The 26,937-nt window shown below is 44.9% G+C and overlaps 1 protein-coding gene across 4 annotated transcripts in view; it reads left to right on the top strand.

The window, feature by feature from the left end:
• STX18 (syntaxin 18) overlaps positions 1 to 26,937 on the top strand; it is a 112,266-nt gene that overhangs the window by 38,464 nt on the left and 46,865 nt on the right. For 3 of the 4 annotated variants that reach the window (XM_075066597.1, XM_075066598.1, XM_075066600.1), the window contains one exon: positions 206 to 273. The exons of the other annotated variant lie outside the window; for it this stretch is intronic. In XM_075066597.1, the coding sequence (XP_074922698.1) occupies positions 206 to 273 (68 nt within the window). The remainder of the gene's footprint in view (positions 1 to 205; positions 274 to 26,937) is intronic. 4 annotated transcript variants of the gene reach the window in all.

The raw sequence follows: 26,937 nt of genomic DNA, 5'->3' as shown, positions 1-26,937 counted from the left end.
ATCTGTATAAATAACTTAGATATCGGTGTAACCTTTTATAATTATAGTCTCAAATTACATGATAGGTAGTAGTGTAGTTTATAGGTCAAGTGCACAGGACATACTGATATTTGTGCATTTAAAATGGAAGAGAAAATAGAAATATGTTAAAAATCCATTTTAGCTGATTGTGGAGTTAACATTTATACTTTACTTTCCTATTTAGATTACTAATATTGGGAAACTGAAGGATTTTCTTCTGCAACATAGAAAGGATTACATTAATGCTTACAGGTAAGTGTGTATTGTGTTTAAATAGTCTCTATGTTTTAAAACTTGATTTTCAAATTTAAAAAATGAGTCCATTAAAATTCTGTGAACACACTGACATGATTTAAAACAAAATATACAGTTGGCTGACCAGTTTCATACCTGATCATACATCATTCAGGATAAGCAAGATCTGTTGTCTACTACTAAGACTATGTCTGCATAGCAGCTGGGAGATATACAGGCACTAGCTGCTCAAGCTAGTGCACTAAAAAGAGCAGTGTGACCATGATAGTAGAAGTAGCAACTCAGGCTAGCTACCTAAGTATAACATTGCCTACGATCCTAGGTACCTTCTCAGTCGGCTAATTCGAGCCACTGCCCATGTCTTCCCAGCCACATTGCTATTTTATAACACTAGTTCATGCAGAGCTAGCATGTGTACCTCGACTCGAGCTGGGTATTACAGCTCCCAGTTGTGCTGTGGATATGCCTTAAATGGTCAGTGGAAAGCCTGAGCAGATAGATGGTGAATGGCAAGTGAATTCCAGAGCTGAGGAACCTCATTGAGAACACCATATTGGAGTACCACTAGCTCTGAATTTCTTTACTTTCTTACATCAAAATTTGGAGGAGTTAATTCTGGGTACTTGAACTGATGGGGAGAATATATTTGTTTTTTGTGACAGTAAAAGCATCTTCACTTAAGTCAGTGTAGGAAACAATTGACATTCGTGAATTTATTTGCTGCCTGAGCACCCAAGAAGCAGGTGTCTTATCTGTTTCAATCCTCTGTCCGTTTACAAAATTGGAGCTGGTAGGAAAAGCTAAGGAAAAGCACACTTGGGCTATGTCTACACTTTGAGATAGAGGTGTGATTCCCAGCTGGCATAGTCACACTAGAGCTAGCACAGGTTCAGGTGGTTTTGTACTTGGCATTGCTAAGTTGTGCTAGTGCTGACTGTGCTTCCACAGCTACACTACTATTTATGCTCGCACTAGCTCTTATCAAGCTAGCATAGGTATGTCAACATGAGCTGGGAATCAGACCTCTTACTTGTAATGTAGATATAGCCTTACATCTACCATCCCAACAAACTTATCACTTTCGATTTATTGGTAGATCACAATCTAAGGCCTGAGGTTTTAATATTGATGCAACCTGAATTTTGGAGTTCTCAATCCAAATAATCTGTAGGAAACATTTAAAAACAGTAAAATGTAATCTTTAGGGGCACTTTTTAATACCTGTCAACCTCAATAAGTGTACTGATATATATTTACACACTGTGAACAACATTCCACTCCATGGAAAACTGGTATGTAGAGTGTAGAGGAAAGGTCTCCAGTTTATCAACTCCACCACTGTGACCAGATGTTTGAAAGTTCAATTTAAAATACTTGATGATTAGTCATATTATTTAGTTTTTCTTTCTATCTATCTTTCTGTCATATAAAAATATGCCAATCCAGTGCCCTAGGCTCATGGCACACTCATTGTGAAGACTAGAAGCAATTTGAACTAATTACCTAAATTCTCCCAGAAGCCTCAAAACTAGGACTTATTTCACCTAGCTAATCATTCTTCTCTTCCTGCCTCCAGTGTACCAAAAAGTCAGAGAGAAAATGAACCTGGCAGCATAACCTGAAAATCAATACATTCAGTCTTTGACTAATTGACAAGGGAAATCTATTCAAGTGTGGAATACCCCAGATGGAAATTACTATGCCTCCAACCTACTCACATTTTAAGATGATGAACTATGCTGTGGTATCATATGGGGAAAAAGGTGGCCTCTGAGATTACCAGAGCCATGCCAACAGCTTAAATTTTACCTAAAAGTGAATTGGAAGCCCACACAGATCATAGAACACCTCTTTAACAAATGGCCCATCAAATTTTGCACCAGGTGACATTTCCAAACTGTCTTAGAGTGTAGCTCTGTGTAAAGGATCATGCTAGAATTCATTCTTGAGATGACAAAAGCATATGTGGCAATGCCCATATCTAAAAAAGAAGCATACTGGTCAAGCATAAATAATAAAAACTACTCATGGCTTCTGCTGGCATATAAACTTCCAGCATCCAACTGGAGAGCCATCAGGATTCCCCAGCTGGGAACTTGAGTAAAAGAATGTGGACAGACTTCCCCAGCTGAGGGCATTGATACCACTCTAGTTTCTTATGGTGTTTTTTTCCAGCCTATCAGCATAACTGTAGTTTTGAGTTGCAGCCGGCCCTATCCACTTCCCGATTCTGGCAGGACACTGGGTAAGCTAATCAGTTGCACCAGCCAAGCCAGATGAAATACAAATGTAGAACTGAATGTCAGCTGAATATTGAAGACCTTGAGTCCCTGATCATCTCTCTACCTTCCCCCCAAGGGCCTCACAGATGCATGGAAGCGATGACAAGATAGAACGCCTCCCATTAGAGAATGCTAGAAGTAGATGAGCAATCATCCAGTGTTACCCTTTGGTTTCTCTTGGTAACAGATGAACAGAGCCACTCAATAATGACTCCTTCCAAGCCTGTGAGGATCTGTGGCTGTGTCAGCAATGCCATTTGATCTTATGGTGAATTGCCAAATGACTGAGTGCACTTTTTCCCCACAGATACTGGTAACAAATGTTCTGTGTGCCAAAAAAGGACACTAAGCGTTTGATTTTCGGAAGTGCTGAGCATCCACAACTGTATTCAAACCAACAGGAGCTGAGAGTGCTCTGGACTTCTGAAAATCAAGCCCATCTGTACATATTGACATACACCAAAGCCAGACAAAGAGTAACTATATCTCCAAAACAACAAACAAAACCAGTATAACGATACTTGGTATAATAAACTCTTGTTTTTGTAATGTTGGTTGGAATAGTTAATGAGTAACACAAGGCAGTGCTGTAAATTTAATACAAAAAGGCTGTCTTATTTTGTTAAAGTCTCACAATATGAATGGATACAGTAACGGAATATCAGTAACTGCATTGGGGGGAGGAAAAACTGTCATAATAATTTGGTGTATATTGACTCTTAAATTATTTGAATATTTTGGCTGCACTAACCTTTCGTACTGTATTTGGTTTACCTGTCTTGAAAGGGAGATTAAAAGTGAAGTGATGGATGGAGTGAAAAGTAGTCTAGTTTCACTTCGGATTTTAAAAATATTGCCGTATGCTTTTTGGAAATGCTCTTTTGTAATCTCTTACAGCAGTAATCCTCAATGTTTCTCCACAGATGTTAGCAGCAATAGAGCCTGTATTTAAAGCAGAAACCTAAAATATACAGTATTGTCAAATGTTTAAAGTAGGTTGCTAAATTGCCATGAGCTCATTATGTTCATGAAAAATAATTTCCAATAGATCTGTTTCCCATGAATACATGTCAAGGCGTAGAATAATCTGCTCTCATGACGTAAATGATAATATATCTCAGTGAAAGCATATAAAATTGTAAAAGATCTGGTGTTCTGTAACCAAAAAATCCATCTGCTTTCCTTCCTAATTTATTGGTTTTGCTTCTCCTAACAGTCATATTCTTTTAGTAACGTCTCTATGGGTGCTTCACTTCAGGTGCATATGCTCTTCTGGAGCTCTTCATTAGAGAGTTTTCCTCCAGCAGTGCCCGTTTGGCATGCACTGATGCCAGACACCGAGTCTATGTAAGAATGCGCAAGCAAACTGCCTTCAATTCCTTCTCAAGCTCCTCAGCCTGAGATAGAGCCCTAGCATGCCCACCTTGAGTGAGCCTCAGCTATTTTGTATATTTGTTGCTTGTTAAGTTTTGATAGCATACTAAGTTTTTAGTAGTACTTATAGTCGGTTAATAAGTGTTAGTAGCGAGAGGATAATTTTTGTTTTTTGTTTTTTTCCTTCTTTTTTCTTTGGGAAGTCATATTGTTCTGGCATGGCATGCCTGGCTTGCCAGGCTTTAAACACTCTCTCTCCTGTTGAGAGGTTATACCCGTAAGCGATGGCCACTCTGAGCATATCTGTTGTTTGGGGGAGTCCCATGTCTCCCAGAACTGCAATGTCTACCTAACTTTCAAGCTGAGGGCAAGGAAGAACAGGGAAATAAGTTCAAATTGTTAATGATGGAACGCTCACTTTGTCCAGCATCTGAATCAGGTCTACACACACACACACGCACACACCCCTTCCCGCCCTCAGCCTCATGTACATCTATCTATGGGCAGATCCAGTGCCCCTTATGCTTTGATGCAGGCTTCCTTTAGGAAAGGTGGAGGCTTCTGAGAGGGTTCCCAAAAAAACGAGTACAGACTTTCATCTGAAGGAGACTGCTCTGAAAAAGCCCAAGTCTCCTGCGACATATATGGTCTCTGAAGCCTCAGCCTCTCTGCTTGGTACCGTTGAGTCAGTGGACTTCTTCTCCAGTACCAGCAGAACTGGAGAGCCCCAGAGCTCAAGGGCTTCAGTACCCTCTACCAGGGACAAGGAGAGCAAGCATAAGCGCTGCTGTCAGGCTCAGTCCTGTCATCGGCACCTATCCATACAGCACTCGGTACCGAGCAAGCGATGGCACCGGACTCCATCGGCACCTACATCAATATGCCTGCCATCGAAGGTATCATCAGCTTCAGCTACTGCTTTCTCAGCTACCACATTGGTACCGGTTCCCTACTTGATACTACAAGAGTTTGGATACGCGAGGGACCTGTTCATAACAAGTGAGTTTGAATCCCCACACTTCATGGGTACTGAGCATCTTTTGGTAGTGAGACCTTGGTCTCCAGACTGCTACCATCCCCGGGTACCGCAGGACTCTCCACCCTTTTCTATGGGGACTCCTCCACTGGATGATGTTAAAGATGATGAATGGGACTTCCAGTCGGTCTCCTCTCTTTCAGTCCAGGGCTCCCCAGTATATCCTGTCATGAACTGTCTTTGACAGTCACAAAGAAGATCATGACTGTCATTAAGAGCGATAGAACCAACACTGCATATCACCCCTACTTCCAGTATGGACTCCCAGAATGCCCATACACTAAGGGGACTGCTGCAATGGCCAGACTAGGATCCCTAGGCTGCTTACCGACAGCAGTTCTCCGGACCAGTGGGTCTCAACCTTTCCAGGCTACTTTACCCCTTTCAGGAGTCTGATATGTGTACCCCCAAGTTTCACCTCGCTTAAAAACTACTTGCTTACAAAATCAGACACAAAAATACAGAAGTATCACAGCACATTACTACTGAAAAATTGCCTACTTTCTCATTTTTACCATATATGTATAAGATAAATCAATTAGAATATAAATATTATATTTACATTTCAGTGTATAGTAGGTAGAGCAGTATAAACAAGTAATTGTATGAAATTTTAGTTTGTACTGACTTTTTGCTAGTGCTTTTTATGTAGCCTGTTGTAGAACTAGGCAAATATATAAATGAGTTGATATACACCTGGGAAGTCTTCTGCATATCCCTGATTGAAAACCACTACTCCAGACAACTGGTACCATGTCAAACAGAGACTAATGTTGTTCAATCCTCTCCTCTCCAACCAGTCTCCTCACAGGAAGAGACATTTGAAGAGCAGGAGGCCAGGGCACATAAAGAGGCCACCCCTCGAAAAACCATCTCATACTCTCCTCACCCAACCAGACGAAATGGTTATGCTTCCACCACCTTCCATGTCTGACGATTTTCAGCAATTTCAAGACCTCATAAAGAGGGTAGCTGATACTCTTCAAATTTCCAGTTGAAGAAGTCAGGGATTCACAATATAGGCTGTTGGATGTCCTACCGTCAGCAACATCGTCCAGGGTGATGTTACCCATCAACAAGGCGCTCTTGGATCCAGCTAAGACTGTGGCAAACATCTGCTACTATTCTACCAGTGTGTAAAAGGGTGGACAAAAAGTATTACATTCCCTCTAAGGACTCTGAATTCCCACCCTCCACCTAACTCCCTAGTAGTCCATTCAGTAAATGAGCGGGGCAGGCAACACTTCTCCAGGTCTACTCCATTTAACAAAAACCAAAAGAGCCTGGATCTATTTGGATGGAAGTCGTATTCATCAGCAGCCCTGCAGTGAAGTATTGCAAACTATCAGGCAATCATGGTCAAATAGTTTCACAAACTATAAATAGATGGCCTTTATTGAACAACTGCCACAAAAACATAGGGAGCAATTCTAGTCTGTTATTTCAGAGGGCCAGTTGTTAGCCAAGACCACCCTTCAAGCATCCTTAGATTCTGTGGATGCTGCCACCAGCTCCATCTGCATGAGCTTCAGTACCTAAGTTTTCAGAGCTCTGTGCTTTAATTCATGCTGTCAGATCTAATGAGGCTCCAGGTACTGCAGTATTGTCTTCAGTTCTGGGCTCAGTTCTGAAGCTCCCTCCTCCTCCTGCGGAAACAGCTTGGAAGTCACCTGAAGTGGAGCACCCAAAGAGGCACTGCTCAAAGAAGAAGATTGGTTACTTACATTGTTTAGTAACTGCAGATCTTCCAGATGTCTCCCTGTGGGTGTTCCACTACCTCCCCTTTGGACTGTTCTCTGTAGATATGTTCGGGTGGAGAAGTAACTGAAAGCAGTATAATCAAGGGCTTGAGAGGCGCATGTGCACCTAAAGTGGAGCACCCATAGGGGGACACACCTCAAAGAACTGCAGTTACCATACAAGGTGAGTAGGAGTATCTGTTTGTATCTTTTGCCCCCGCTCTTTAGTATTTCATAGCTTCAGGTTCTCCACAGATATTTTAAAAATATGTTTTTGTGCAATTGTTTATTGTTTCTTTAGGACTGAGGTATGCTGCGGGGAGAGTGTGGTGAAGCTTCTGTTGTCCATGATGTATTTATCTATGGATAAAGAGAGGATCTTAGTCTCTAGGGCTATCTGTCTAGCACTCTTAATGAATATTTCATTGACCACCTTAAGATGTTTTCTTTAATTACTTTAACTATTCAAATTATGTGAATTTTAAAAATCAAATTTATTTTTCACTAATTATGCTGGGATTTTTGTTTGGCTAGTGAAATTTGACTGGTCTGTCAGTCTCAATATTTTTTTCTCATGTTCTAGCACAAAAGTTCGGTGTAATGCAGTGCGATTGACTTTAAAAATACTGTTTTCATTAGCACTAAAGTAATTAAATGTATTGGATTTTGTAAAACTTATTTAAAAAATACCTTTAGACCATAGCTACTTAACTATCCCCTTTAGATATTTTTCTTCTAATTTAAATCTTCATTAAGGAGTACAAGCTCCATTTATACATTAAAGTCAAATACAAGGAGAAGGTGGGTGAGGTAATATATTTTATTGGACCAACTTCAGTTGGTGAAAGACACAAGCTTTTGAACCACACACAACTTTTCTTCAGGTCTGGAAAAGGTACTCTGAGCATCACAGCAACATGCAAGGTGGAACAGATTGTTTTGCAGAACTCTTGTGCAGACTTACCTCCACTGCTACAATGATCAAAACCTCCTACAACACACCTTTCAAGATTCATGGGTTTTATACATACCTATCACAACATATCGTGCCCTAGTAATAACTGTGTGGGTGAAACCAAACAATTACTACATTCTCGAATGAACTCACACAGGAAAATGATAAAAGACAAAAACACCCTATTGCCTATGGGTAAGTCTACATTTATGTCATGGAAGTCACAGAATCTGAGACTTCCAGAGACCTCCGTGACATTCTCTGCTTCAGCCTCAGGGGCGGTGGGACTCTGGAGCTGGCAGCCAGCGGGGCCCTGGCAGGGCTCCAGGGACAGGGGACAGACTCCTGAGGCGGCCTTCCCCAGGGTTCCAGTGACAGGTGACAGCCTCTCCCAGCCACCATGGGCAGAGGAGGGGTCCCCTGTAGCTTCTAGCTGCCACAAGCAGAGGGGGAACTCCACAGGTCCGATCCACAACGGTGGCAGGGGAAACCATGGAGCTGCAGCAGCAAAAGTCACAGACAGGTCATGGCTTCCATGAATTTTTGTTTATTTGCTGTGATCTGTCCGTGACTTTTACTAAAAATAACCATGACAAAATCATAGCCTTACTTACAGATGAATACTTTTCACAAAGTGGTAACCTCATCCTGAAAGGAAACCTGCACAACGCTTTCAGAAGACAAGCCTGGGAGCTTAGATCCATTACTCTGCCAGACACTAAAAATCATGAACTAACCAGAGACACTGGATTTATGGCTTATTACAACAATCTGTAACCCACTAACCCCCTCTTTTTGTCCTATGCCTGCCTGCAGAGGAGTTAACATGTCACTCTACCTTGAATGGTCCCTTACAATGTGTGCTAACTGCTTATGCTGAACAATCTGTTTCACCTTGCATTTTGCTGTGATGCTGGAAGAACCTTTTTCAGACCTGAAGAAGAGCTCTGTGTGGCTCGAAAGCTTGACTCTCTCACCAGTAGAAGTTGGTCCAGTAAAAGATATTACATCTACCTTGTTTCTCTAATATCTTGGGACCAACATGACTGCAAATACACTGAAAACAGCAGTCGCTAGGCAAATAGATATACCTGTTGACCCAGTATTTTCACTGTAAAGATGAGAGAAGAAACAGTTTATCAGTAACCTCCAGACAGAGAGCGTTCCGTTTGATCACCTCTTCTTGTAAGTCTTATGCTTTGTCTACACTTATAAGTGAAAGATAAATCTTTTGTCGTTCAGAAGTGTTAAAAAAACACCCTGCCGAAAGACAAAAGTTTTGTCGACGACAAGCGCTGATGTGAACAGCGTTTTGTTGGCAGGAACCTTGCTGACAACACTAACGCCGCTTATTGGGGGTGGAAGTTTTTTGTTGGCTGGAGAGCTCTCGCCAGCTGACAAACAGCGGCTACACTGCACACCTTTTAGCGGCATGGCTGTAGCGGCACAGCCGTGTCACTAAAGCTGCATAGTGTAGATATAACCTTAGTTGTCACTCAGCTTTCCTTTTGATCTTTGTTTTTTAAACTACAGCCACCCTCTGGCTTTACCTTTGTGGCACTGTGCCCCATATTCTTCATATTCATATCATATTGTTATGATATGAATATGGTATAACTAAGAGGTATCATTGGAAAGGTTATAATTTTCTGAATATGATTATCCTATTTGTATGCATGCATCATTTCTGTATCTGTAGTTAGGAATATTGACTATGTAACAAATACAAGTGGGTTTACACCTGGGGAACACCCACTAGACCGAATGCAATGAATAGGCCATTAGGGAGAACAACAAGACTTAAAAGATGCTAATCTCCCAACTTCCTGAGAAGCTTCCTGGGATGCTGCTTTGACACAGCAGGGTCATCTGATTATGTCACCTGGTACTGAACTCTATCTTGAACTACTAGTATTTTTCCACTAATACAGGGTAGGGATCAAACTGGGAAACAAAGGATTCCCACTATATGTAAATCCTATAAGGCAGGGAAGTGAGTTAATCAAGATTTCATTCTTCACTGAATCCTCGCTCAGGATGATAGCTGGAAACATCTAAGAAACAAAGACAAAAGGGGTGAGGGAAACTGAGCCCAGGCTGGAAAAGGTGTTTGGCCTGTGAAAGGAATATCTGGAGTTTTAAGCTGCAAAAAAGAACAAAACAACATTTAGGGTGAGAAATTACTACTTGTAACCAGTTTCCTTAGTATATTAAGCTTAGTTTGCATGTTTGTTTTATTTGCTGGGTAATCTGCTTTGATCTGTTTGCTATCCTTATAATCACTTAAAGTCTATCTTTTGGAGTTAATAAACTTGTTTTTGTTTTCCCTAAACCAGTTTGTAAAATTCATAATGGGGGGGCAAAAAGCTGTGCATATCTTCCTCCATGTTGAGGGAGGAGGTGAATTTCAATTAGCTTACACGGTACAGTTTTCTGTGCAGTGCAAGACAATACAATTTTGAGTTTACATCTGTGTTCCCTGTAAGCTGTGCAGTTGGGCGTCCACCCAGGAGAGATTCAAGTGCCACACAGTTGATTAGCAGAGCCACGTGTTGTTCAGGTGCCCCTCTCCTCTGCTGCTTTGCAGCCATGTTGCTCCTGCAGCTGCTCCTGGGACTCTCCTGCTGGCTGTGCAGAGCAGGGGGAGGAGGGTGCTGTTGTCAGGGTGTCCCCCTCCCCCAGCCTCTGTACCCCATCTCCACAGCACAGGGTAGAGGAGACAGGGCTCAGGACTTGCAGCAGCTCTTAGGTCTGAACAAGCCTTTGGGTGAGTAAGTGCCTTAAGAAGAGAGTGCATGGTCTCTCAGAGACTTCCCCAGAAGCCATCATGCACAATCTGTGTGTGTGTGTGTGTGTGTGTGTCTCTCTCTCTCTCTCTTTCTCACCCCCCCCCCATGTACCCCATTTCTGAAGAGTGTGAGGGGGGGCATAGTTCAGGAGGAGAGCTTTCAGTTAGTTTTTTGACTGGTCTATGCATTTCATAATTTTTATTTCTCTCTTATACTTAAATTTAATTCTTTGAGTAGTGAGTTCTAAAATGCCTAACTTGTCCTGGCTGGAGTAATTATTCCTATTGGTAACTTTTTAAAAATATATATTATGTTTAGGGTTTTTTACTGTTGGTGCATATCCGCACATTACTTTGTGAATAAACAAAATTTATTCCGCACATGGGTGGAAAAAATTAGAGGGAACATTGGTTTACTCTCCAAAGGGGATATACACTTGAGTGCTGGGCAGTTCCTTAGCTGACAGAGTCCTGAGGCAGAGCTGATTTCAGTGTCTTTGTCTTTCTGCAGCTGAGTGTGTCCCTACCTGTTTGTGTGCTTGAAGAGGCTTGAGGGTCGGGCCCAGCAGGACAGGGTGAGGGAGCCCTGACTGATGGAACAGGCTGGCTCAGTGGTACCCCGGTATATCAGGTGGAACCCTAGAGCAGGGGAGTAACCCATCACAATCCTCCTTTTGGGAGAGTAAAATTTGGCGGTTAGTTATAGCGTTAAATAAATTAGCTAATATTTGACAGGTGCTATCAAGCTGTTTTGAAGTATTGTTTAATATTAGTATTTTAAGTGCTTGTTAATATCTGGTTTGTTGTTGTTTCAAGGATTTGCTCATTAATAATTTGTTTCCTGGTTGGATATTCAGTTTCTGACTAATGTTCAGAGAACATGTTCTGTTAGATGTAGTTACTTGTGGCATTGCATATATTTTAGTGGAAGTGAAAAAATGAACACCAGACTTTCCTAAAGCAGAGTTTACTCAAATTGTAAACACATTTATTTTTAAAGCTTATTGATAGTTACAAAGGGTGTTTACACCTATGATCAATACAGATAATATCAGAAGGTTAAATATTGATTCCTGGCTCATGTCAAAAAACCACATTGTTAAACTGACTTTTATAGATTCTTTCCTGTACACTGGAATTCAATTAATTTGCCTTTATAATATATGTCACTGGTGAGCAATACTAAAAAATCTTTCCCTGACTTCATACAGACTTTAGGGCTGCATCTCCTCTCACACCAGGCTTAAGCTATGTGATTCCATTGACTACAATGGAGCTATGGCATAAGTGAGATGAGAAATCTGTCCTTTCATGATTTAGCCTTGTAGAAATTGGTACATAGCTATTCCTTTGGGCCCTATCCAGCCCCCAACTGCTTTCATGGTTGCAGAGCTGCTGGGAGTTAGGGTGACCAGATGTTCCGATTTTATAGGGACAGGCCCTACATTCAGGGCTTTGTATTACATAGGTGGCCATTACCCTCCACTGTGACATGATTTTTCACACTTGCAATCTGGTCACCCTAGCTGGGGGATTCTTGGGCTTTGAATACGCTCCATATTCTGTAGGGTTGTGCTATATCTTTTGATGCTTCTGCAGATGTCTAGATAGTGGAGACCCAACAGAGCTTTTTTTCCCATCTTTGCTTGGCAAGTGGTCATTTCTCTCAGATGCAGACCCCGTCCTGGTTTCCATGCCTTTGTCGCCTCCAGTGGATTACTGCTATGCACTTTGGCCATCTCTCCTTCCCTCCCTTCGTCTCACAATTTGTCCTGCATCCATCACTTTACCTTTCTACCTATATGGCTCTTATCATCATGGTATCAGGTTCTTGTAAATCACTCAGACTAGTGCAGAATGAGGTTGCTTGCTTGTTTAAATTAGTGTTTTGTGCATCAAGCATACACACTTGTGCTCTAGATACCGTACTGGCTTCCAATTGTTCTTCAAGGTGTTTTGTTTTCAGTTATGCAGCCCTTTGTGGTTTAGGTCCTGGATATTTTAGAGACCAACTCTCTCTCTCTCTCTCTCTCTCTCTCTCAATGATTGAAAGAGACATTTGAGATTAAATGAGTGCTTGAGCTCGTAATTCTAGATTTGGGCTATGGAGCAGGTCATACTCAGTGAAAAATCTACAACTCTGGAATTTATTTCCTTCTTTGGATTGATAGAGCACCATTCCTTTGCAGCAGGTAGGCAAGTTTATATAGTTAGTCAGGATTTTTAAAGGTGTGTGTTGAGTGAGGAGGATATTATTTCGGTGTTCGTGTGGGCTTGGCAGTGCTTAATGTTACCTCATTATGAATTATACTGATTCTTAGATATTTGTACATCTAAGATAGCCTGGGTATACAGACAAGCAGTATAAATTGGAAAAAATAAAATAAGCTTTGTTCTGTTAGCTAATGATCTGGTTTTTTATTTTTTATTTACCAGAGACTTATCTCATTTGTTGCAGTAACATCTATGCACCTAACAGTGTTTGAAAACAAACAGCAAATCAGTTAACTATTTGTGAACTCAATAAAGCATGCTCCCTTTATACAGCTGAGAGCACTCAGGTGATGTTAACCAGTATTGGAAGAAAATAAAATAGTTAATTTAGAGACTGAAAATAAAGTCTTTCTCTGGCTCCTGCACATTGCCATACATTTTTTTGGTGCTGATTAAATCACATTACCATGGAAAGAGAATAAGTTTGCTGTACTCATGTACTTAAAGTTGCAGGTCATCTGGGTCTACTTCAAAAATATATACCTCTCCCTTTAGGAGCAGAATATACTCTATTTACTTTCATTAGAAAGATTTATTTTCACATTTGTTTTCCACTAAGGTTATGGATTCTATTTTATATTACTATATTTTAAAAATCTAACTTATTAGTGGCATCATTCCAAAATGTTTCTACAATATTTTGAGATACTGAAAGAGAAGTCTGTATGGTTGACTGAAGATTTTTAAGCAGTGTTTTTCCTCCAAATCCTTTAAGAAAATCCCTACTCAAATGATATAGCAGATCATAGAAATAACATATCTTAAAAGCTAGCAACTGGCTCTTTGTGAAGACCATGATGATGTATCACTTTACTAGAGCCTTGCCATTGGATAGATGGGTTGACATGGTGGTTTACAATTGCTTTGCCAGTACAAGTACAGTCATTTTAGTAGCATTGTCTGCCCTGACCCTTTTGTCAAACCTGGAGGGGTATCTACCTCACTGAGGCCAGGTTGCAATGCTTATGTGAAATTTACTGCTTATGCTCAAGTGCTGTGTAGTGTGGAGTACTAGTGCTTTTCACGAGCTAAGAGTTCTTTGGTGGTGGTGATGTGTGTTCTCTGGGGAATCAGAATGTCTGCTCACTATCAGGGGTCTGGCTAGGCACACTGCTGGTTATCTCCTCCGCCTGTTTAATGGGAAATTGCCATCCGTTGATCCTCTAATTCTCTCTACAAATATACATACTAGATCTTGACACACTACTTCCCTACCCTCTACCTAGCATTATGAACAGATTGGGACATGTGACAGGAAGAGACAATCACATGTGGACTATTGAGCTGTGCAATTTAGCAACCCAGTTCAGTGGCTTTGTAGCAGAACCGAGAGTGGCTTGAGCAGGCTTTTTAGAAACACTGGTATCAGATACTATATAGAGAGGAAATTTGTTGAATAGGAAAGATACTTGTTTTACTGAATCAATCTGGTTTTCCAGCTTTCCAGCAACAGAACTCTAATGCATGCTACCAATAGAACAAATTGATCTTTTGTTGTAAATTAGAAAAATTTGCCACATAACTTGTCTTCATATTTCAAGGCTACTACAGTCATCCTCTGTGTGCCACCGAATGACAAGGATTTAACTGTATTTAAACAGCTTGAGGAAGCAGACAGTTTCTTCACTTGTATTTCTGAAGTCTATTTAAAAGAAAATTAGTGTCTGATTACTATAATCTCTATTCTCTTCTACTCTGTATTTTTATAAAAGTGCCCAGATACCATGGAAGTGTTCAAATACCACAGTGATGGGCATAGTATAAGAATCTAGAGATGTAGACGCTATAGCTTCTGTAGTGGAGCACCCAATACAGTATGAATACTGCTTGGATTATAGTGTACCAAAACACAATACTGCTGGGCATGCTTAGGGAGGAGGTCCATCACGAAGCTACTTACAGCTCCCTAATTTTCTGCCTGGACCCAAGTGCAGGTTAGAAAAACCTGAGGTTTCAGCTTAGAGTCTTGCAGCCCAACCCAAACCTGACTACATGTGTCCGGTTTGAGTTGAGTAGAGTCTGAAAACAATCTGATGTTCTTGGGCTCAGGTTGGGTTGGATAGTCTCTGATAATCAACTCCGGCCTGTGGGGTTGGTACAGTGGCAGCTGTGTGCCCCGCTCCTGCCAGCCACTGCTGCTTCACTTTGCTGTGTGTGCTGCAGAGTGAGTGTGCCACTGAGTCACAATGTGTCTTGCTCTGCAGCACACACAGCATAGCAAGGCAGTGTCAGAAGGCAGGAGTGGGATACACAGCCACTGCTGCGCTGACCCCATGGGCAGGAGGTGGCTGTGAAGGTGGATCGTAGGCCTGGGCTTGGGGAGTGTGGAGTCCCCACCAGACCAAGTCACAAGGATGATATGGCAGTGTTGACACAGGTATGGCAGTGTTGACACAGGTTCATGTTGGGTCTGAAAATGACTCAACACTCAGGCTCATGTAAGGTTTGGGCTAATCAGGTTGTGGTCAGGCAGACCTCTGCTCCCTCTGACAATATTCCTGTAGTGACCATTCACTAGTTGCGGATAGCTAGAGGGCATTGTGGTATGCCCCATCCCCAATTACCTGGATATGGAGCATAGCGCAGTGTTTGGTCTACGTGGAGGCTGGTATAAAAGCTGGCTTTACTGGTGCTCTACCTGTGGGGATTCGCCCGTGCCAGGTTAACCCTAGTCAGAGGAACACTGCCTGAACTATGGAGAGGGAGTGGAGCAAAGCAGAGGATCTGTCCCAATATGTTTAACGGCATTCATTTTATTATACTGTGGGTGAGGAATTTATATGCACACTCCAAATCTCTAAAAAGAAAATATTTATAACCCATACTTTGCAGCACAGTTGCATTGTCTCTTTCAGGTATTGACAAAACACTTTGATATAACACTTTCAAATAATGGAAATATAATTTCAAATAATTACTGCTATTTTCTTTTATATAATCACTCATGATCTGTCTCTAAATAATTTATATTTGAGCTATATAACTTTAATCTGGCTGTGGAATGGCATTTCTACTGTTTTTCTGAAATGAGACAATTTCTGAGCATTAATCCTCCAAATCTTATTTTTAAAGTGCAAATTAGGAAGACTAGAATTCCTACTGGGATTTGTCACAGATTTATGAAACCTCTCAGTTCTTAAAAAAACAAACAAACAAAAAAAAAAACAAATAAAACACAAACCCGCAAATAAAATGGCTAACTATGTAAATGGAAGAAGCATAAGTGGCTGCACCTATGAGTTACAATTTTCCCCATTTCTTCCCCTAATTGGATTAGCTGGTTTATCTTTTAAAGAAACTGAAATAATTTCATAGTACTTTGCATTTAGAATTGCTCTCATTGGCAACTGTGACCTCCTCAACGATGCACTTGGTATACCACATAGCTGGGAATAATAAGAAGCAGAACAGAATAAAATACAGATTATCAACTATCTCATTTTTTATTTTTATATACTATACATAAATATAATTATATGTGCATCCATATAATATACATGTTCTTAACAAATGGGAGAGTTGGGTCACACATAAAGGATCTCACTAATTACAATTGGGGGAAAAGTTTCCATTTATAGTTTTAAAGTGGGTTGTAATGTGCTGTGGTGGATATATAGTCAGGAGGAATGAGATAAATATGAATTAAATCACTACAGTAAAAGTTTTATCCCCTTCTCATGTACAGAGCAACTATGGAATCCCTAAAAAGTGGATACTGTCAGACTATAGATATTCTCTCCTTGTATATTATCTTACTGGGTATCTAGTGTGTTATATGTGTTACTGATATAATATGCTGAATTAAAAAACTAAAGCTATAATGTGGGCACTTAAATGCATTGGACCTGTTTTGCCTTTGAATGGAGAGGTCTGCTTAAAACTCCCTGGTGGTATTTGACCCTTTGTATGTTTGCTTCCATTTTAGTTTATCTCTGAACTACAAGACTAATTGTAAAACGTTATTAGAAACTATTAACTGCATAATATATCATTTATAAATAAAGAGGCAAGCAGTAGTAGATGTTTTCAGGTATCTGATAAGCCTATATCATGTTAAATATATTCTTTTCCATACATCTTCTTTATGTGCTGTCCTTTGAAGTCAGAGATTTTGTATTAGTCAAGCAATGTCCATTATAAAGGGGAAGTTCAGAGTATGAAATGACAAACACATGAATTTCAGGGAACTCATAATCTCCACATTTTTATAGTTCTTTCACTATTTGAGTTGTTCCTACACCCTATTCAGTAAGCTAGTGTGGGTCTTTGGAAACATGGATCTTTTACTTTCAGAACCAAAAACTGCCTAAAAAGAACAGGTACTGAGAAAAATAAATGTTCTTCAGTTGTAATGCCTTTTTTTTTTTCTTCTCAGTTTGGTAAAAGAGAACTTGTGGTGGACTTTCATCTAGGGGTTTGATGGTATGAAATAAATTTCTCCACAAATAATTCTTACAAATCCCCAAAAGCATGTTCTCAAATATTGATTATTTCATTGAATACTTATAGCCTTAGATTCTTCTTCGACTGATTGAACATGTCCATTCCATTGGAGGTGTGTGCATGCCTCTTTCACAGCTGCCAGATAACTTTTTCTCTCAGTGGTACCTGTCAGGATGGCTCAAGCGCTCTCTGTAGCCGTGCGCCACTACATAGCTTCAAGGAGTTCATGGTAACTCTGAAGTCACTTGGAATTTATACACTATAGAAAAAGAGGAAGCAGTTCCAGCCATAGCAGGCTTACAGATATCAGAGCTTGATACCTGAACCCCAAGACCTACAGAGAATAATGGGCAGGAATTACAGGAGGTATCTACCTCCCTTCTCCTCCTCCTCTGCAACAGAGGTTTCTCTTGAGCAGTGGCCCAGTCTAAACACACATTTTGACACATTTGTCAAGGGCAGTATACCAGTTCCTACAGGCCCATTTTTTCCTACCGATTATGTTTTGCAATATTCTCTCCCACTTCCTCTGTGCTTGGGCTTGTATCACATCTCTTCAGTGGGTCTTGACCTCTGTGGAGCTGGGATATTCTCTTCAATTTGGTTCTATCCCCCTTCCCACTTGCTTTCCCTGTCCCTCTTCAGGAGCCATTCTCTAGAGATTGTTCTTCAGCAGGAGGTCCAATTTCTCCTTTTTAGTGGGCTCCCTAGTGGAAGTTCCTCTGTTTCTCAGGGAGAAGGGTTTTATTCCTTCTATTTCCTTATTCACAAAGTAAAAGGCAGTCTCAGGCCTATTTTAGGTCTAAGGAAGTGAAACAAATACCTGAGGAAAATAAAGTTCTGCATGGTTACCCTACTTTCTATTATTCCTTCTCTGGAACAAGAGAACTGAGATGCTGCTCTCAACTTAAAGAACAGTCCAGACTACTGGAAGTTTCTCAGTTTCATAGTGAATGGAAGCCACTACCAATTTGCAGTACTTTTGTTTGGCCTATAAGCAGCCCCTCACAGAGTACATGATGATGGTGGTAGCTGCATATCTTCGGAGGCTGGGGATCCATGTGTTCTCCTGCCTGGATGAAAGGCTAGTGAGAGGCCTGTCCAAGATTCAAGTACTGTCCTCTGTGACCATCATCTAGTCCAGGGGTTGGCAACCTGTGGCACGCAGGCTGATTTTTAGTGGCACGCTGCTGCCAGCCGAGGTCCCGGCCACCGGCCCTGCTCAGCCTGCTGCCAGCCTGGATGAATGGAACCCGGCTGGCAGCAGGCTGAGCGGGGCCGGTGGCCGGGACCCTGGCTGAGTGGGGCTGGCGGCCGGGACCCCAGACCAACAACGGGATGAGCATCTCATCCCACTGTCGATCTGGGGTTCTGTCTGCTGCCTGCGCTGCTGGTCTGGCATGCAAAACCTTTCCCTGGAACACGAAACCTTAAATTAATGAAGAGGTGGCACACCACTTCTCAAAGGTTGCCAACCCCGATCTAGTCCACTTGCAATGCTTTGGGGTTATTATTCAGTCCAGACAAATCAATGCTGAAACCTGTGCAAAGAATAGAATTTCTACTTCACACAAGGTTCCGGTTGCTCCAATGCTTGATCATGGAACGGAAGCCACATCCTGTTACCACAATGCACACTTGCCTCAAACTCCTGGGGCACATAGCAGCTTGTACCTATATAGTACAGCATGCCAGTCCACACCTCAGGAGGCTTCAGCAATGGCTAGCATCAGTGTATGCTCCCAGCTGATGTTGTCTACAGAGTAGTTGACATACCAGAGGTAACTTTGTCCTCTCTGGACTGGTGGACAGACCCTTGGAAAGCTTGTTTGGGAGTTCCCTTCATTTTCCTGCAGCCAGTGCTTACACTGATCACAGATGCCCCATTCCTGGGTTGGGTGGCACACATGGGAACCCTGCAGTCTCAAGGGTTGCGGTCTTCGCAGGAGGACTCATATAAACATCAGGGAGCTATGTGCTGTTAGTCTAGGCTGTTCAGCCTTCTGTCCACATCTTGTGGGGAAAAATTTGCTAGTGTTAATAGACAACACAGCAACTACATTCTGTGTAAACAGACAGGGAGGGGCATGTTAGTTCAACTGTGCCAGGAGACAGTTCTGCTCTGGGAGTTCTGCATCATCAACTCCATTCATCTCAAAGCTACTTACCCTCTAGGAAAGCAGAACACAATGGCAGGTCCTCTGAGCAGGTCTTTCTCCACTCACCATGAATAATCACTACAGCTGGATGTGCCAAGTCCCTCTTCCAGGTGTGGGAGACTCCTAAGCAGACTTGTTTTGCAATGAAGGCCAATAGAAACTGCCATCAGTTCCGCTCTCAGGAGTAGTGTTGGGGTCATCACAGTGCAGGTTCATTGATGGATGCTTTCTTGCTACCATGGAAGAACTCTGTGCTTTATGCCTGTCCTCTGATACCATTACTTCCCGTAGTCTTGTTCAAGACCAAACAGGACGATGCTTACCTCATACTAAGAGCACCAGTGTTTCCCTGACAACACTTGTTCTCAACCCTACTAGTGTTGTCGGTGAGACCTCCTCTGTCTTTTCTGTTGGATCCAGACATAATTTTCAGGACCATGGCCATCTGCTCCACTGCAATCTGCAAGCTTAACAGCCTGGATGCTTCTTGGCTAACACCAGTAGAAAGGGCTTGATCAGAAGACGTTCAGGAAATGCTTCTGAAAGGCTTCAACTAGGTGTACTTACCTGGCCAAATGGAAATGTTTTTCTATCTGGTCGCAACAGAAATGTGTCTCTCTAGTGCAAGCTTCCATCAACCACATTTAGGGCTATCTGTTGCACCTAAAACATCAAGATCTGACAGTTCTGCTACAGTACCTTCAGCGGCAATTTCAGCTTTCCACCCTTCAGTGAGTAATAGATTGCTTTTTTGTAATCCCAGTATCAGATTTCTAAAAGAGTTAGACAGTTATACCTACAGGTACCAGAACTTGTTCTTCCAGGGGATCTCAACCTGGTGCTAGCAAAATTAATGTGATCACCCTTTGAACCTCTTGTGTCTTGCTCCCTACTCCACCTTTCTGATCGTGGCATTTGTGGTTGTGATAACCTCTGCAGGTTGAGAACCTTAGTCTCAGAACTTCCTTGTACAGTTTTCTACAAGGATAAAGTTTACCTCCATCCCACCCAAAATTCCTGACAAAGATAGTTTCCAATTTCCACATTAACCAGGCAAATTATTTGCCAGTTTTCTTCCCAAAGCCTCACATGCATAGAGTGAAGATAAACTTCATTCATTGGATGTTAAAAGAGCTTTAGCCTTCTACTTGGACCACACTGATATTGGCATCCTTTTGTGTGCGGGAGACTGTGCGAATTGCAGCCTATGATGTAGCTGGTTTGCAATGTCTCATGTGACTGAATAGTCCAGTCCGAGATTTGCATGTTTTTTGGAAATTGTTAAAATGTGTGTGTCTTGGCTGGGAGCTGCTTGCTTCGTACAGGCTCTTTTCTCTTCAAGCTGTAGGAGCCAGCTCCTGTCATGGACTTTGATGCCCTAATGGAAATGATTGCACCAGTTGTTATGATCGCTTGCCAAGATTTCCCATTGGTCAGGATCAATTCAAAATTCCTTCGTATCTCGCTTGGATGTGTCTTTATAGCGATGCTTGGGACGTCCTGTAGTTCTTGTTCCCTCTGATAGCTCCCTGTATAGCATGTCCTTGTGTATGTGTCTGTCTTCCAACTGCTCACCTGGGCTGGGTGGACCACACTATGTCCTTTGGATCCTCAGTGTAGTTATTTGTCATGATTGCAGACAGGATGAAAGACCAACTGGCTTCTCCTCAGTGGATTTCTTCCTGCATTCATTTGTGCTACCAGTTAACTAATATCATGTCACTTCCTAGAGCCTTTGCCAATTTGACAAAAGCTCAAGCAGCTTCAGCAGCTTTCCTTGTGCAAGTACTTATCTGAGACATTTGCAAAGTGACAACTTGGTTATCCGTTCGCACTTTTTTGCTGCTCATTATGCCATTCCAGCCAATAGGAATGGAGCCAATTTCAGACAGGTTGTTCTACAATCACTGTTCAGGTAGACTCTGAGCCCTCCTTCATGTTAATCTGCTTGTGATTCCATTACAGTGAAATGGACATGTGCAATCACTCGAAGAAGAAAAATTGTTTACCTACTGTGACATTCCAGGGTACAATCCAGCCAGTGAGGGGTTGTATCGCTGCCTGCCCTGCAGCCTGGGGTACCTCACAATGCTTTGCAGCTGTAGCTCCCAACTTGAGCCCCTCATAAACAGCTAAACAGAATGTAGGTAATTCCCTGAGTGTCTGGGTATAGCTGCATCCTGCCAACACACTCCAGTCACACTCTGATTTCCACCAGCCTTCGTTACTACTTGGAGGATGACCCCAACACACTCCCAGTGTTGAATTTTCCTTCAAAATGTGGGTTCTTCTTTGAGTGCTTGCTCATATCTATTCCAGTTAGGAGTGCGCAGGCTGCGTGCACGTTCGTCAGAGAATTTTACCCTAGCAACACTCGGTGGGCCGGCCGGGCGCCCCCTGGAGTGGTGCAGCCATGGCGCCCGATATATACCCCTGCCGGCCCATCCGCTCCTCGGTTCCTTCTTACCGCCTGTGTCGGTCGTTGGAACAGTGGAGCGCGGCTTAACTGATCTCCACCTCCCTAGCTCTTCACTCATTTTATATTTAGTTAGTTAGTTTTTCATAGTTCTCATTAGCCTTTTTGTATTGTTAGTCGTTATAGTATTAGTGTACATAGTTAGAGGATAGGAGGCTAGCCTCCTCTCCTCCCCCGGTACCGGAGGCCATGCCCAGTTCCCCGGGTTTCAAACCTTGCGCGGCCTGTCATCAGCCGATGCCCACAGGAGATCCGCACGACTCCTGTTTAAAGTGTCTGGGAGAATCCCACCTTGTGGATAAGTGCTGGATCTGCAAGGCGTTCAAGCCCCGGATGAAGAAAGAGTGGGACATTCGCCTCAAGCAACTGTTGATGGAGGCAGCGTTCACTCCTCCCTCTACGGCACCGACTCTGGCACCGGGGACGAGTGCTACCCCCGCACCGGAACGCATAGGCCTAGTGAAGACTCCTCGGCACCAGCCTTCACCGGCCCAATCCTCGGGCAGGCATCGGTCCCTCTCCCCGAGGTCCAAGAAGCACAAGGCTCCTGCGGCACCAGCGCCTACACCTGAGCGTACTTCTAAGGTGGACCGCCTGGCACTGTCAACTGCTGCGGCACCACTTGCCTCTGCACCTTCGATTCTGGTCTCTCAGGAGCTGTCGAGTCCGGTGCCGACCAGCTCCCTAGCGCACGTTGTGATAGAGCTCGTCGTACCCTCGACGCCGGAGACTTTCTCCATGGCTCGGGAATTAATTGCTCTAACGGAGCAGAAGCTGCCCCAACTCCCGGCTCCGCCGGTGCGGGCTGTTCAGTCACTGGGCAAGCCCGCCATGATGAGGCCATCTCCGCCGGACACGGTACAGCACCGCCGGTCCCGATCCAGGTCCTGCGGACGCTCTCGCTCCAGACACCGCTCCCGCTCTCGGCGCTGCTCGCAGTCCTGGTACCGTTCGCCATCCCGGTACCGGTCGTACTCGCGGCACCGGTCCAGATCCCGGTCCCCATCGCGGTACTCTTGGGACCGGTCCAATCCTGGCACCGCCATACCTCTCGCAACCGGTCGCAGCATGGTGATGGGAGGCACCGGTCGATCTCCCGGCACTGCACTGGTCGCAGGTCCCGGTCCCGGTCCCGGCACCGCTACGACTCTCGGTGCCGCTCACCGTGACTGCATAGACTGGAGTCCAATGGACGCAGAGACCTGGCCCACACGGCTTCAGCACCTCCGTGGCCCTCGCGTCACCCTTCAGTCTCCTCACATGCGGACAGCGCCTCCTATGGGGACTCTGAGACGCACGCCCATGGCCCGGACCACGGTCCTCACCAGTGGTCCTTTTGGACACCTTGGGCATACCATCAAGCCCAAGGTGAAGCGACTGGGCCATCGCGCTCCGATCACTCGGAGCACCGCGTGCCTGAGGCCACCGTCAGCCGGCCTCTCCCCGCGGGCACAGAGGTATCCAGTCTTCATGCACCGGAACCGCATGACCTTCCAGAGCCGGAGGTTCCCCCCAGCCAGACATCGGTGCCCAATCCTCTCGTCCCAGGGCTGTCATCTTCATCCTCCCCAGACGAGGCAGTTGTGGGGACGTCAGCATCGGGTCCTCCTCCGATTGACCTCCGCTCCCACCAGGACCACCTCCGGCGTGTCGCCCAGAACATCAACCTGCCGGTAGAGGAGGTCCCAGAGGTAGAGGACCTGGTGATTAGCATCTTGTCCGCGGAGACGCCCACCTGAGTGGCGCTCCCATTTATCCGTTCGATCCAGGCCAGAGCAGACACTATCTGGCAATCCCCGGCTTCCATACCACCCACAGCCAAGGGGGTCGAACGGAAGTACATGGTACCTCCAAAGGGGTATGAGTATCTCTGTGTACACCCCGCTCCATGCTCCTTGGTGGTACAGTCCGTCAACGAACGGGAACGCCATGGCCAACAAGCCCCTGTGCCTAAATCTAGAGAAGCCCGGCGCATGGACTTGTTGGGCCGAAAAATCTATTCTGCGGGAGGTCTTCAACTCCGCATAGCGAACCAACAGGCCCTCCTCGGCAGATACAGCTTCAACATCTGGGAGGCTGTTGGGAAGTTCGCTGAGCTGGTTCCGCAAGATTCCCGCCAGGAATTTACAGCGCTCCTGGAGGAGGGAAAGAGGATTGCAAGAACCTCCTTGCAAGCCTCATTAGATGCTGCGGACTCGGTGGCCAGGACGGTCGCTTCGGGCATAGCCATGCGCCGTATTTCATGGTTACAGGTGTCCGGCCTGCCACCTGAGTTACAATATACCATTCAGGACCTATCATTTGATGGGCAAGGCTTGTTTTCTCAAAAGACAGACCCCAGACTACAGAGTCTGAAGGACAACAGGGTAATCATGCGTTCGTTGGGAATGCGTACACCTCAGACACAGAGACGGTCTTTCCGTTCCCAACTGCAGCGCCCTTATCCCCCTCCTCAGCCACGGCAAGACCTTGCCAGGAGAAGAGGTCGTAATGGTCGCAGACGCCAGTCTGGGCCTCAAGGCGGCAACAACTCCGGTCCCGCCAAACCAGCGTCGGGATCCAAACCAAACTTTTGAAGGTGCGCCCGAGAGTGGTGTACCATTTACCTCCCCGGATCCTTTTCTTTTCCGCAACCGCCTTTCCCAGTTCCTCCCGGCGTGGTCCCAGTTGACATCGGATCATTGGGTTCTACGCACGGTGGAGCTTGGATACTGCCTTCAGTTTGTTTCACCACCTCCCTTCCACCCTCCCTCCCCGCCCCTCTTCAGGGACCCCTCTCACGAGCAACTCCTCACCCAGGAGGTTCACAAGCTCCTCTCAGCCGGAGCTATAGAGGAGGTGCCGGAGGAGTCAAGAGGCAAGGGGTTTTATTCCCGATATTTCCTTATTCCCAAGGCGAACGGGGGCCTTCGGCCTATCTTAGACCTGCGAGGACTGAACAAATTCATCAAGAAGTTCAAGTTCCGCATGGTATCCTTGGGAACCATTGTTCCTTCCCTGGATCCCGGAGATTGGTACGCCGCTCTCGACATGCAGGATGCATATTTCCACATAGCAATTTATCCCCCTCACAGGAGGTATCTTCGCTTTGTGGTAAACCATCGACACTACCAGTTTACGGTCCTGCCCTTTGGCCTCTCCTCGGCCCCTCGGGTGTTCACGAAGTGTATGGCAGTGGTCGCCGCTGCCTTACGTCGTCATCGAATACACGTCTTCCCCTACCTCGACGACTGGTTCATCCGAGGAGCCTCCAAGGCACAAGTCATCACCCAGGTGGCCATTATCAAGGACCTCTTTCTGCGTCTCAGTCTGATTATCAACTTAGACAAGTCCACTCTGGTGCCTACGCAGAGGATAGAATTTATCGGGGCAATGCTGGATTCTAACCTTGCGACGGTCAGTTTACCGCCCCACCGGTTTCAGACCATACTATCGCTTGTCCAAAGCCTCCAGCGTTTTCCAGCAACCTCTGCCTGCACTTGCCTAGGCCTACTCGGCCACATGGCTGCATGCACATTTGTTACGAAGCACGCCAGGCTACGAATGCGTCCTCTCCAAACCTGGCTCGCCTCCGTCTATTGCCCATGCAGAGACGCTATAGACATCATTTTGACAATTCCGCCAAGCGTTCTAGGCTCCCTCGACTGGTGGCAAACGCCCTCCCGGGTGTGTGCAGGGAGACCGTTCCGCCCTCTGTGTCCCTAACAACGGACGCGTCCTCCATGGGCTGGGGCGCTCATCTAGGGCATTTGGTCGGCCCGGGAGTTGTCTCTATGCATCAATGTCAGGGAGCTGAGAGCGGTCAGGCTGGCTTGCCAAGCGTTTCAGCACCATCTGCAGGGCCGTTGTGTCGCAGTCTTCACGGACAACGCAACGGCCATGTATTATATAAACAAACAGGGAGGGACACGGTCCTCCCACTTGTGTCAGGAAGTGATCCTACTGTGGGACTTCTACATAGCCCACTCCATAGACCTAGTAGCCTCCTTCCTCCCAGGAGTCCGGAACATGCTCGCAGATCATCTGAGCAGGTCCTTCCTAGCACATGAATGGTCCATCCGGCCGGACATTCTCCATTCAGTCTTCCGGAGGTGGGGCTTTCCCCAGATAGACCTCTTTGCCTCCAGGGAGAAGAGGAAATGCCAGCTGTTCTGCTCCCTACAAGGTCATTCCCCGGGCTCCCTGTTGGACGCGTTCCTCATTCCGTGGACGGGCCTCTTCTGTTATGCCTTCCCACTGTTTCCTCTCTTCCACCGAGTTCTGATCAAGGCGCGCAGGGACAAAGCCCGCCTTATCCTGATCGCTCCGGCTTGGCCGAGGCAGTGTTGGTACACCATGCTGCTTGACCTGTCTCGGTCACACCCGATTCCCCTGCCACTCGACCCGGACCTGATCACGCAGGACTTTGGCAGGCTACACCACCCGGACCTGCAGTCCCTTCATCTGACTGCATGGCTCCTGGCTGGTTGAGCCAATCGGAATTGCGTTGTTCCACCGCAGTGCAACAAGTGCTGCTCGGAAGCAGGAAGCCCTCCACGCGGTCAACATACCTTGCTAAATGGAAGCGCTTCTGTCACTGTTGTATTCAGCGGGACCTTTCTCTGCAGGCTGTATCAGTCCCCACCATCTTGGACTATTTATGGTCTCTCAAGGAACAAGGTCTAGCAATCTCTTTGCTAAGAGTACACCTTGCAGCTATTTCCACCTTCCATCCTGGGGAGGCTGGCAGTTCCGTTTTTTCCCATCCCATAGTTTCCCAATTCCTCAAAGGCTTGGAGCGACTCTATCCCCAGGTCAGACAACCAGCCCCTACCTGGGACCTGAACCTTATCTTATCCAGGCTCATGGGACCCCCCTTTGAGCCTTCAGCCACATGCTCGCTGCTGTACCTGTCCTGGAAGACAGCATTCCTAGTTGCTGTCACTTCGGCCAGACGGGTCTCAGAACTTAAAGCTTTAACTGTGGAACCCCCGTACACGGTGTTCCATAAGGACAAGGTACAGCTGCGACCACACCCAGTGTTCCTCCCTAAGGTCGTCTCCTCCTTTCATGTCAATCAAGACATCTTCCTGCCAGTCTTTTTCCCAAAACCGCACTCATCGCGACGGGAACAGCAGCTGCATACTCTGGATGAT

This window comes from Chelonoidis abingdonii, chromosome 5 (genome assembly GCF_003597395.2).
Source record: "Chelonoidis abingdonii isolate Lonesome George chromosome 5, CheloAbing_2.0, whole genome shotgun sequence".
In the NCBI taxonomy this organism is placed as follows: domain Eukaryota; kingdom Metazoa; phylum Chordata; order Testudines; family Testudinidae; genus Chelonoidis; species Chelonoidis abingdonii.
Note: the sequence above shows the minus strand (reverse complement) of the source record. Positions and strands in the feature narration are given on the sequence as shown.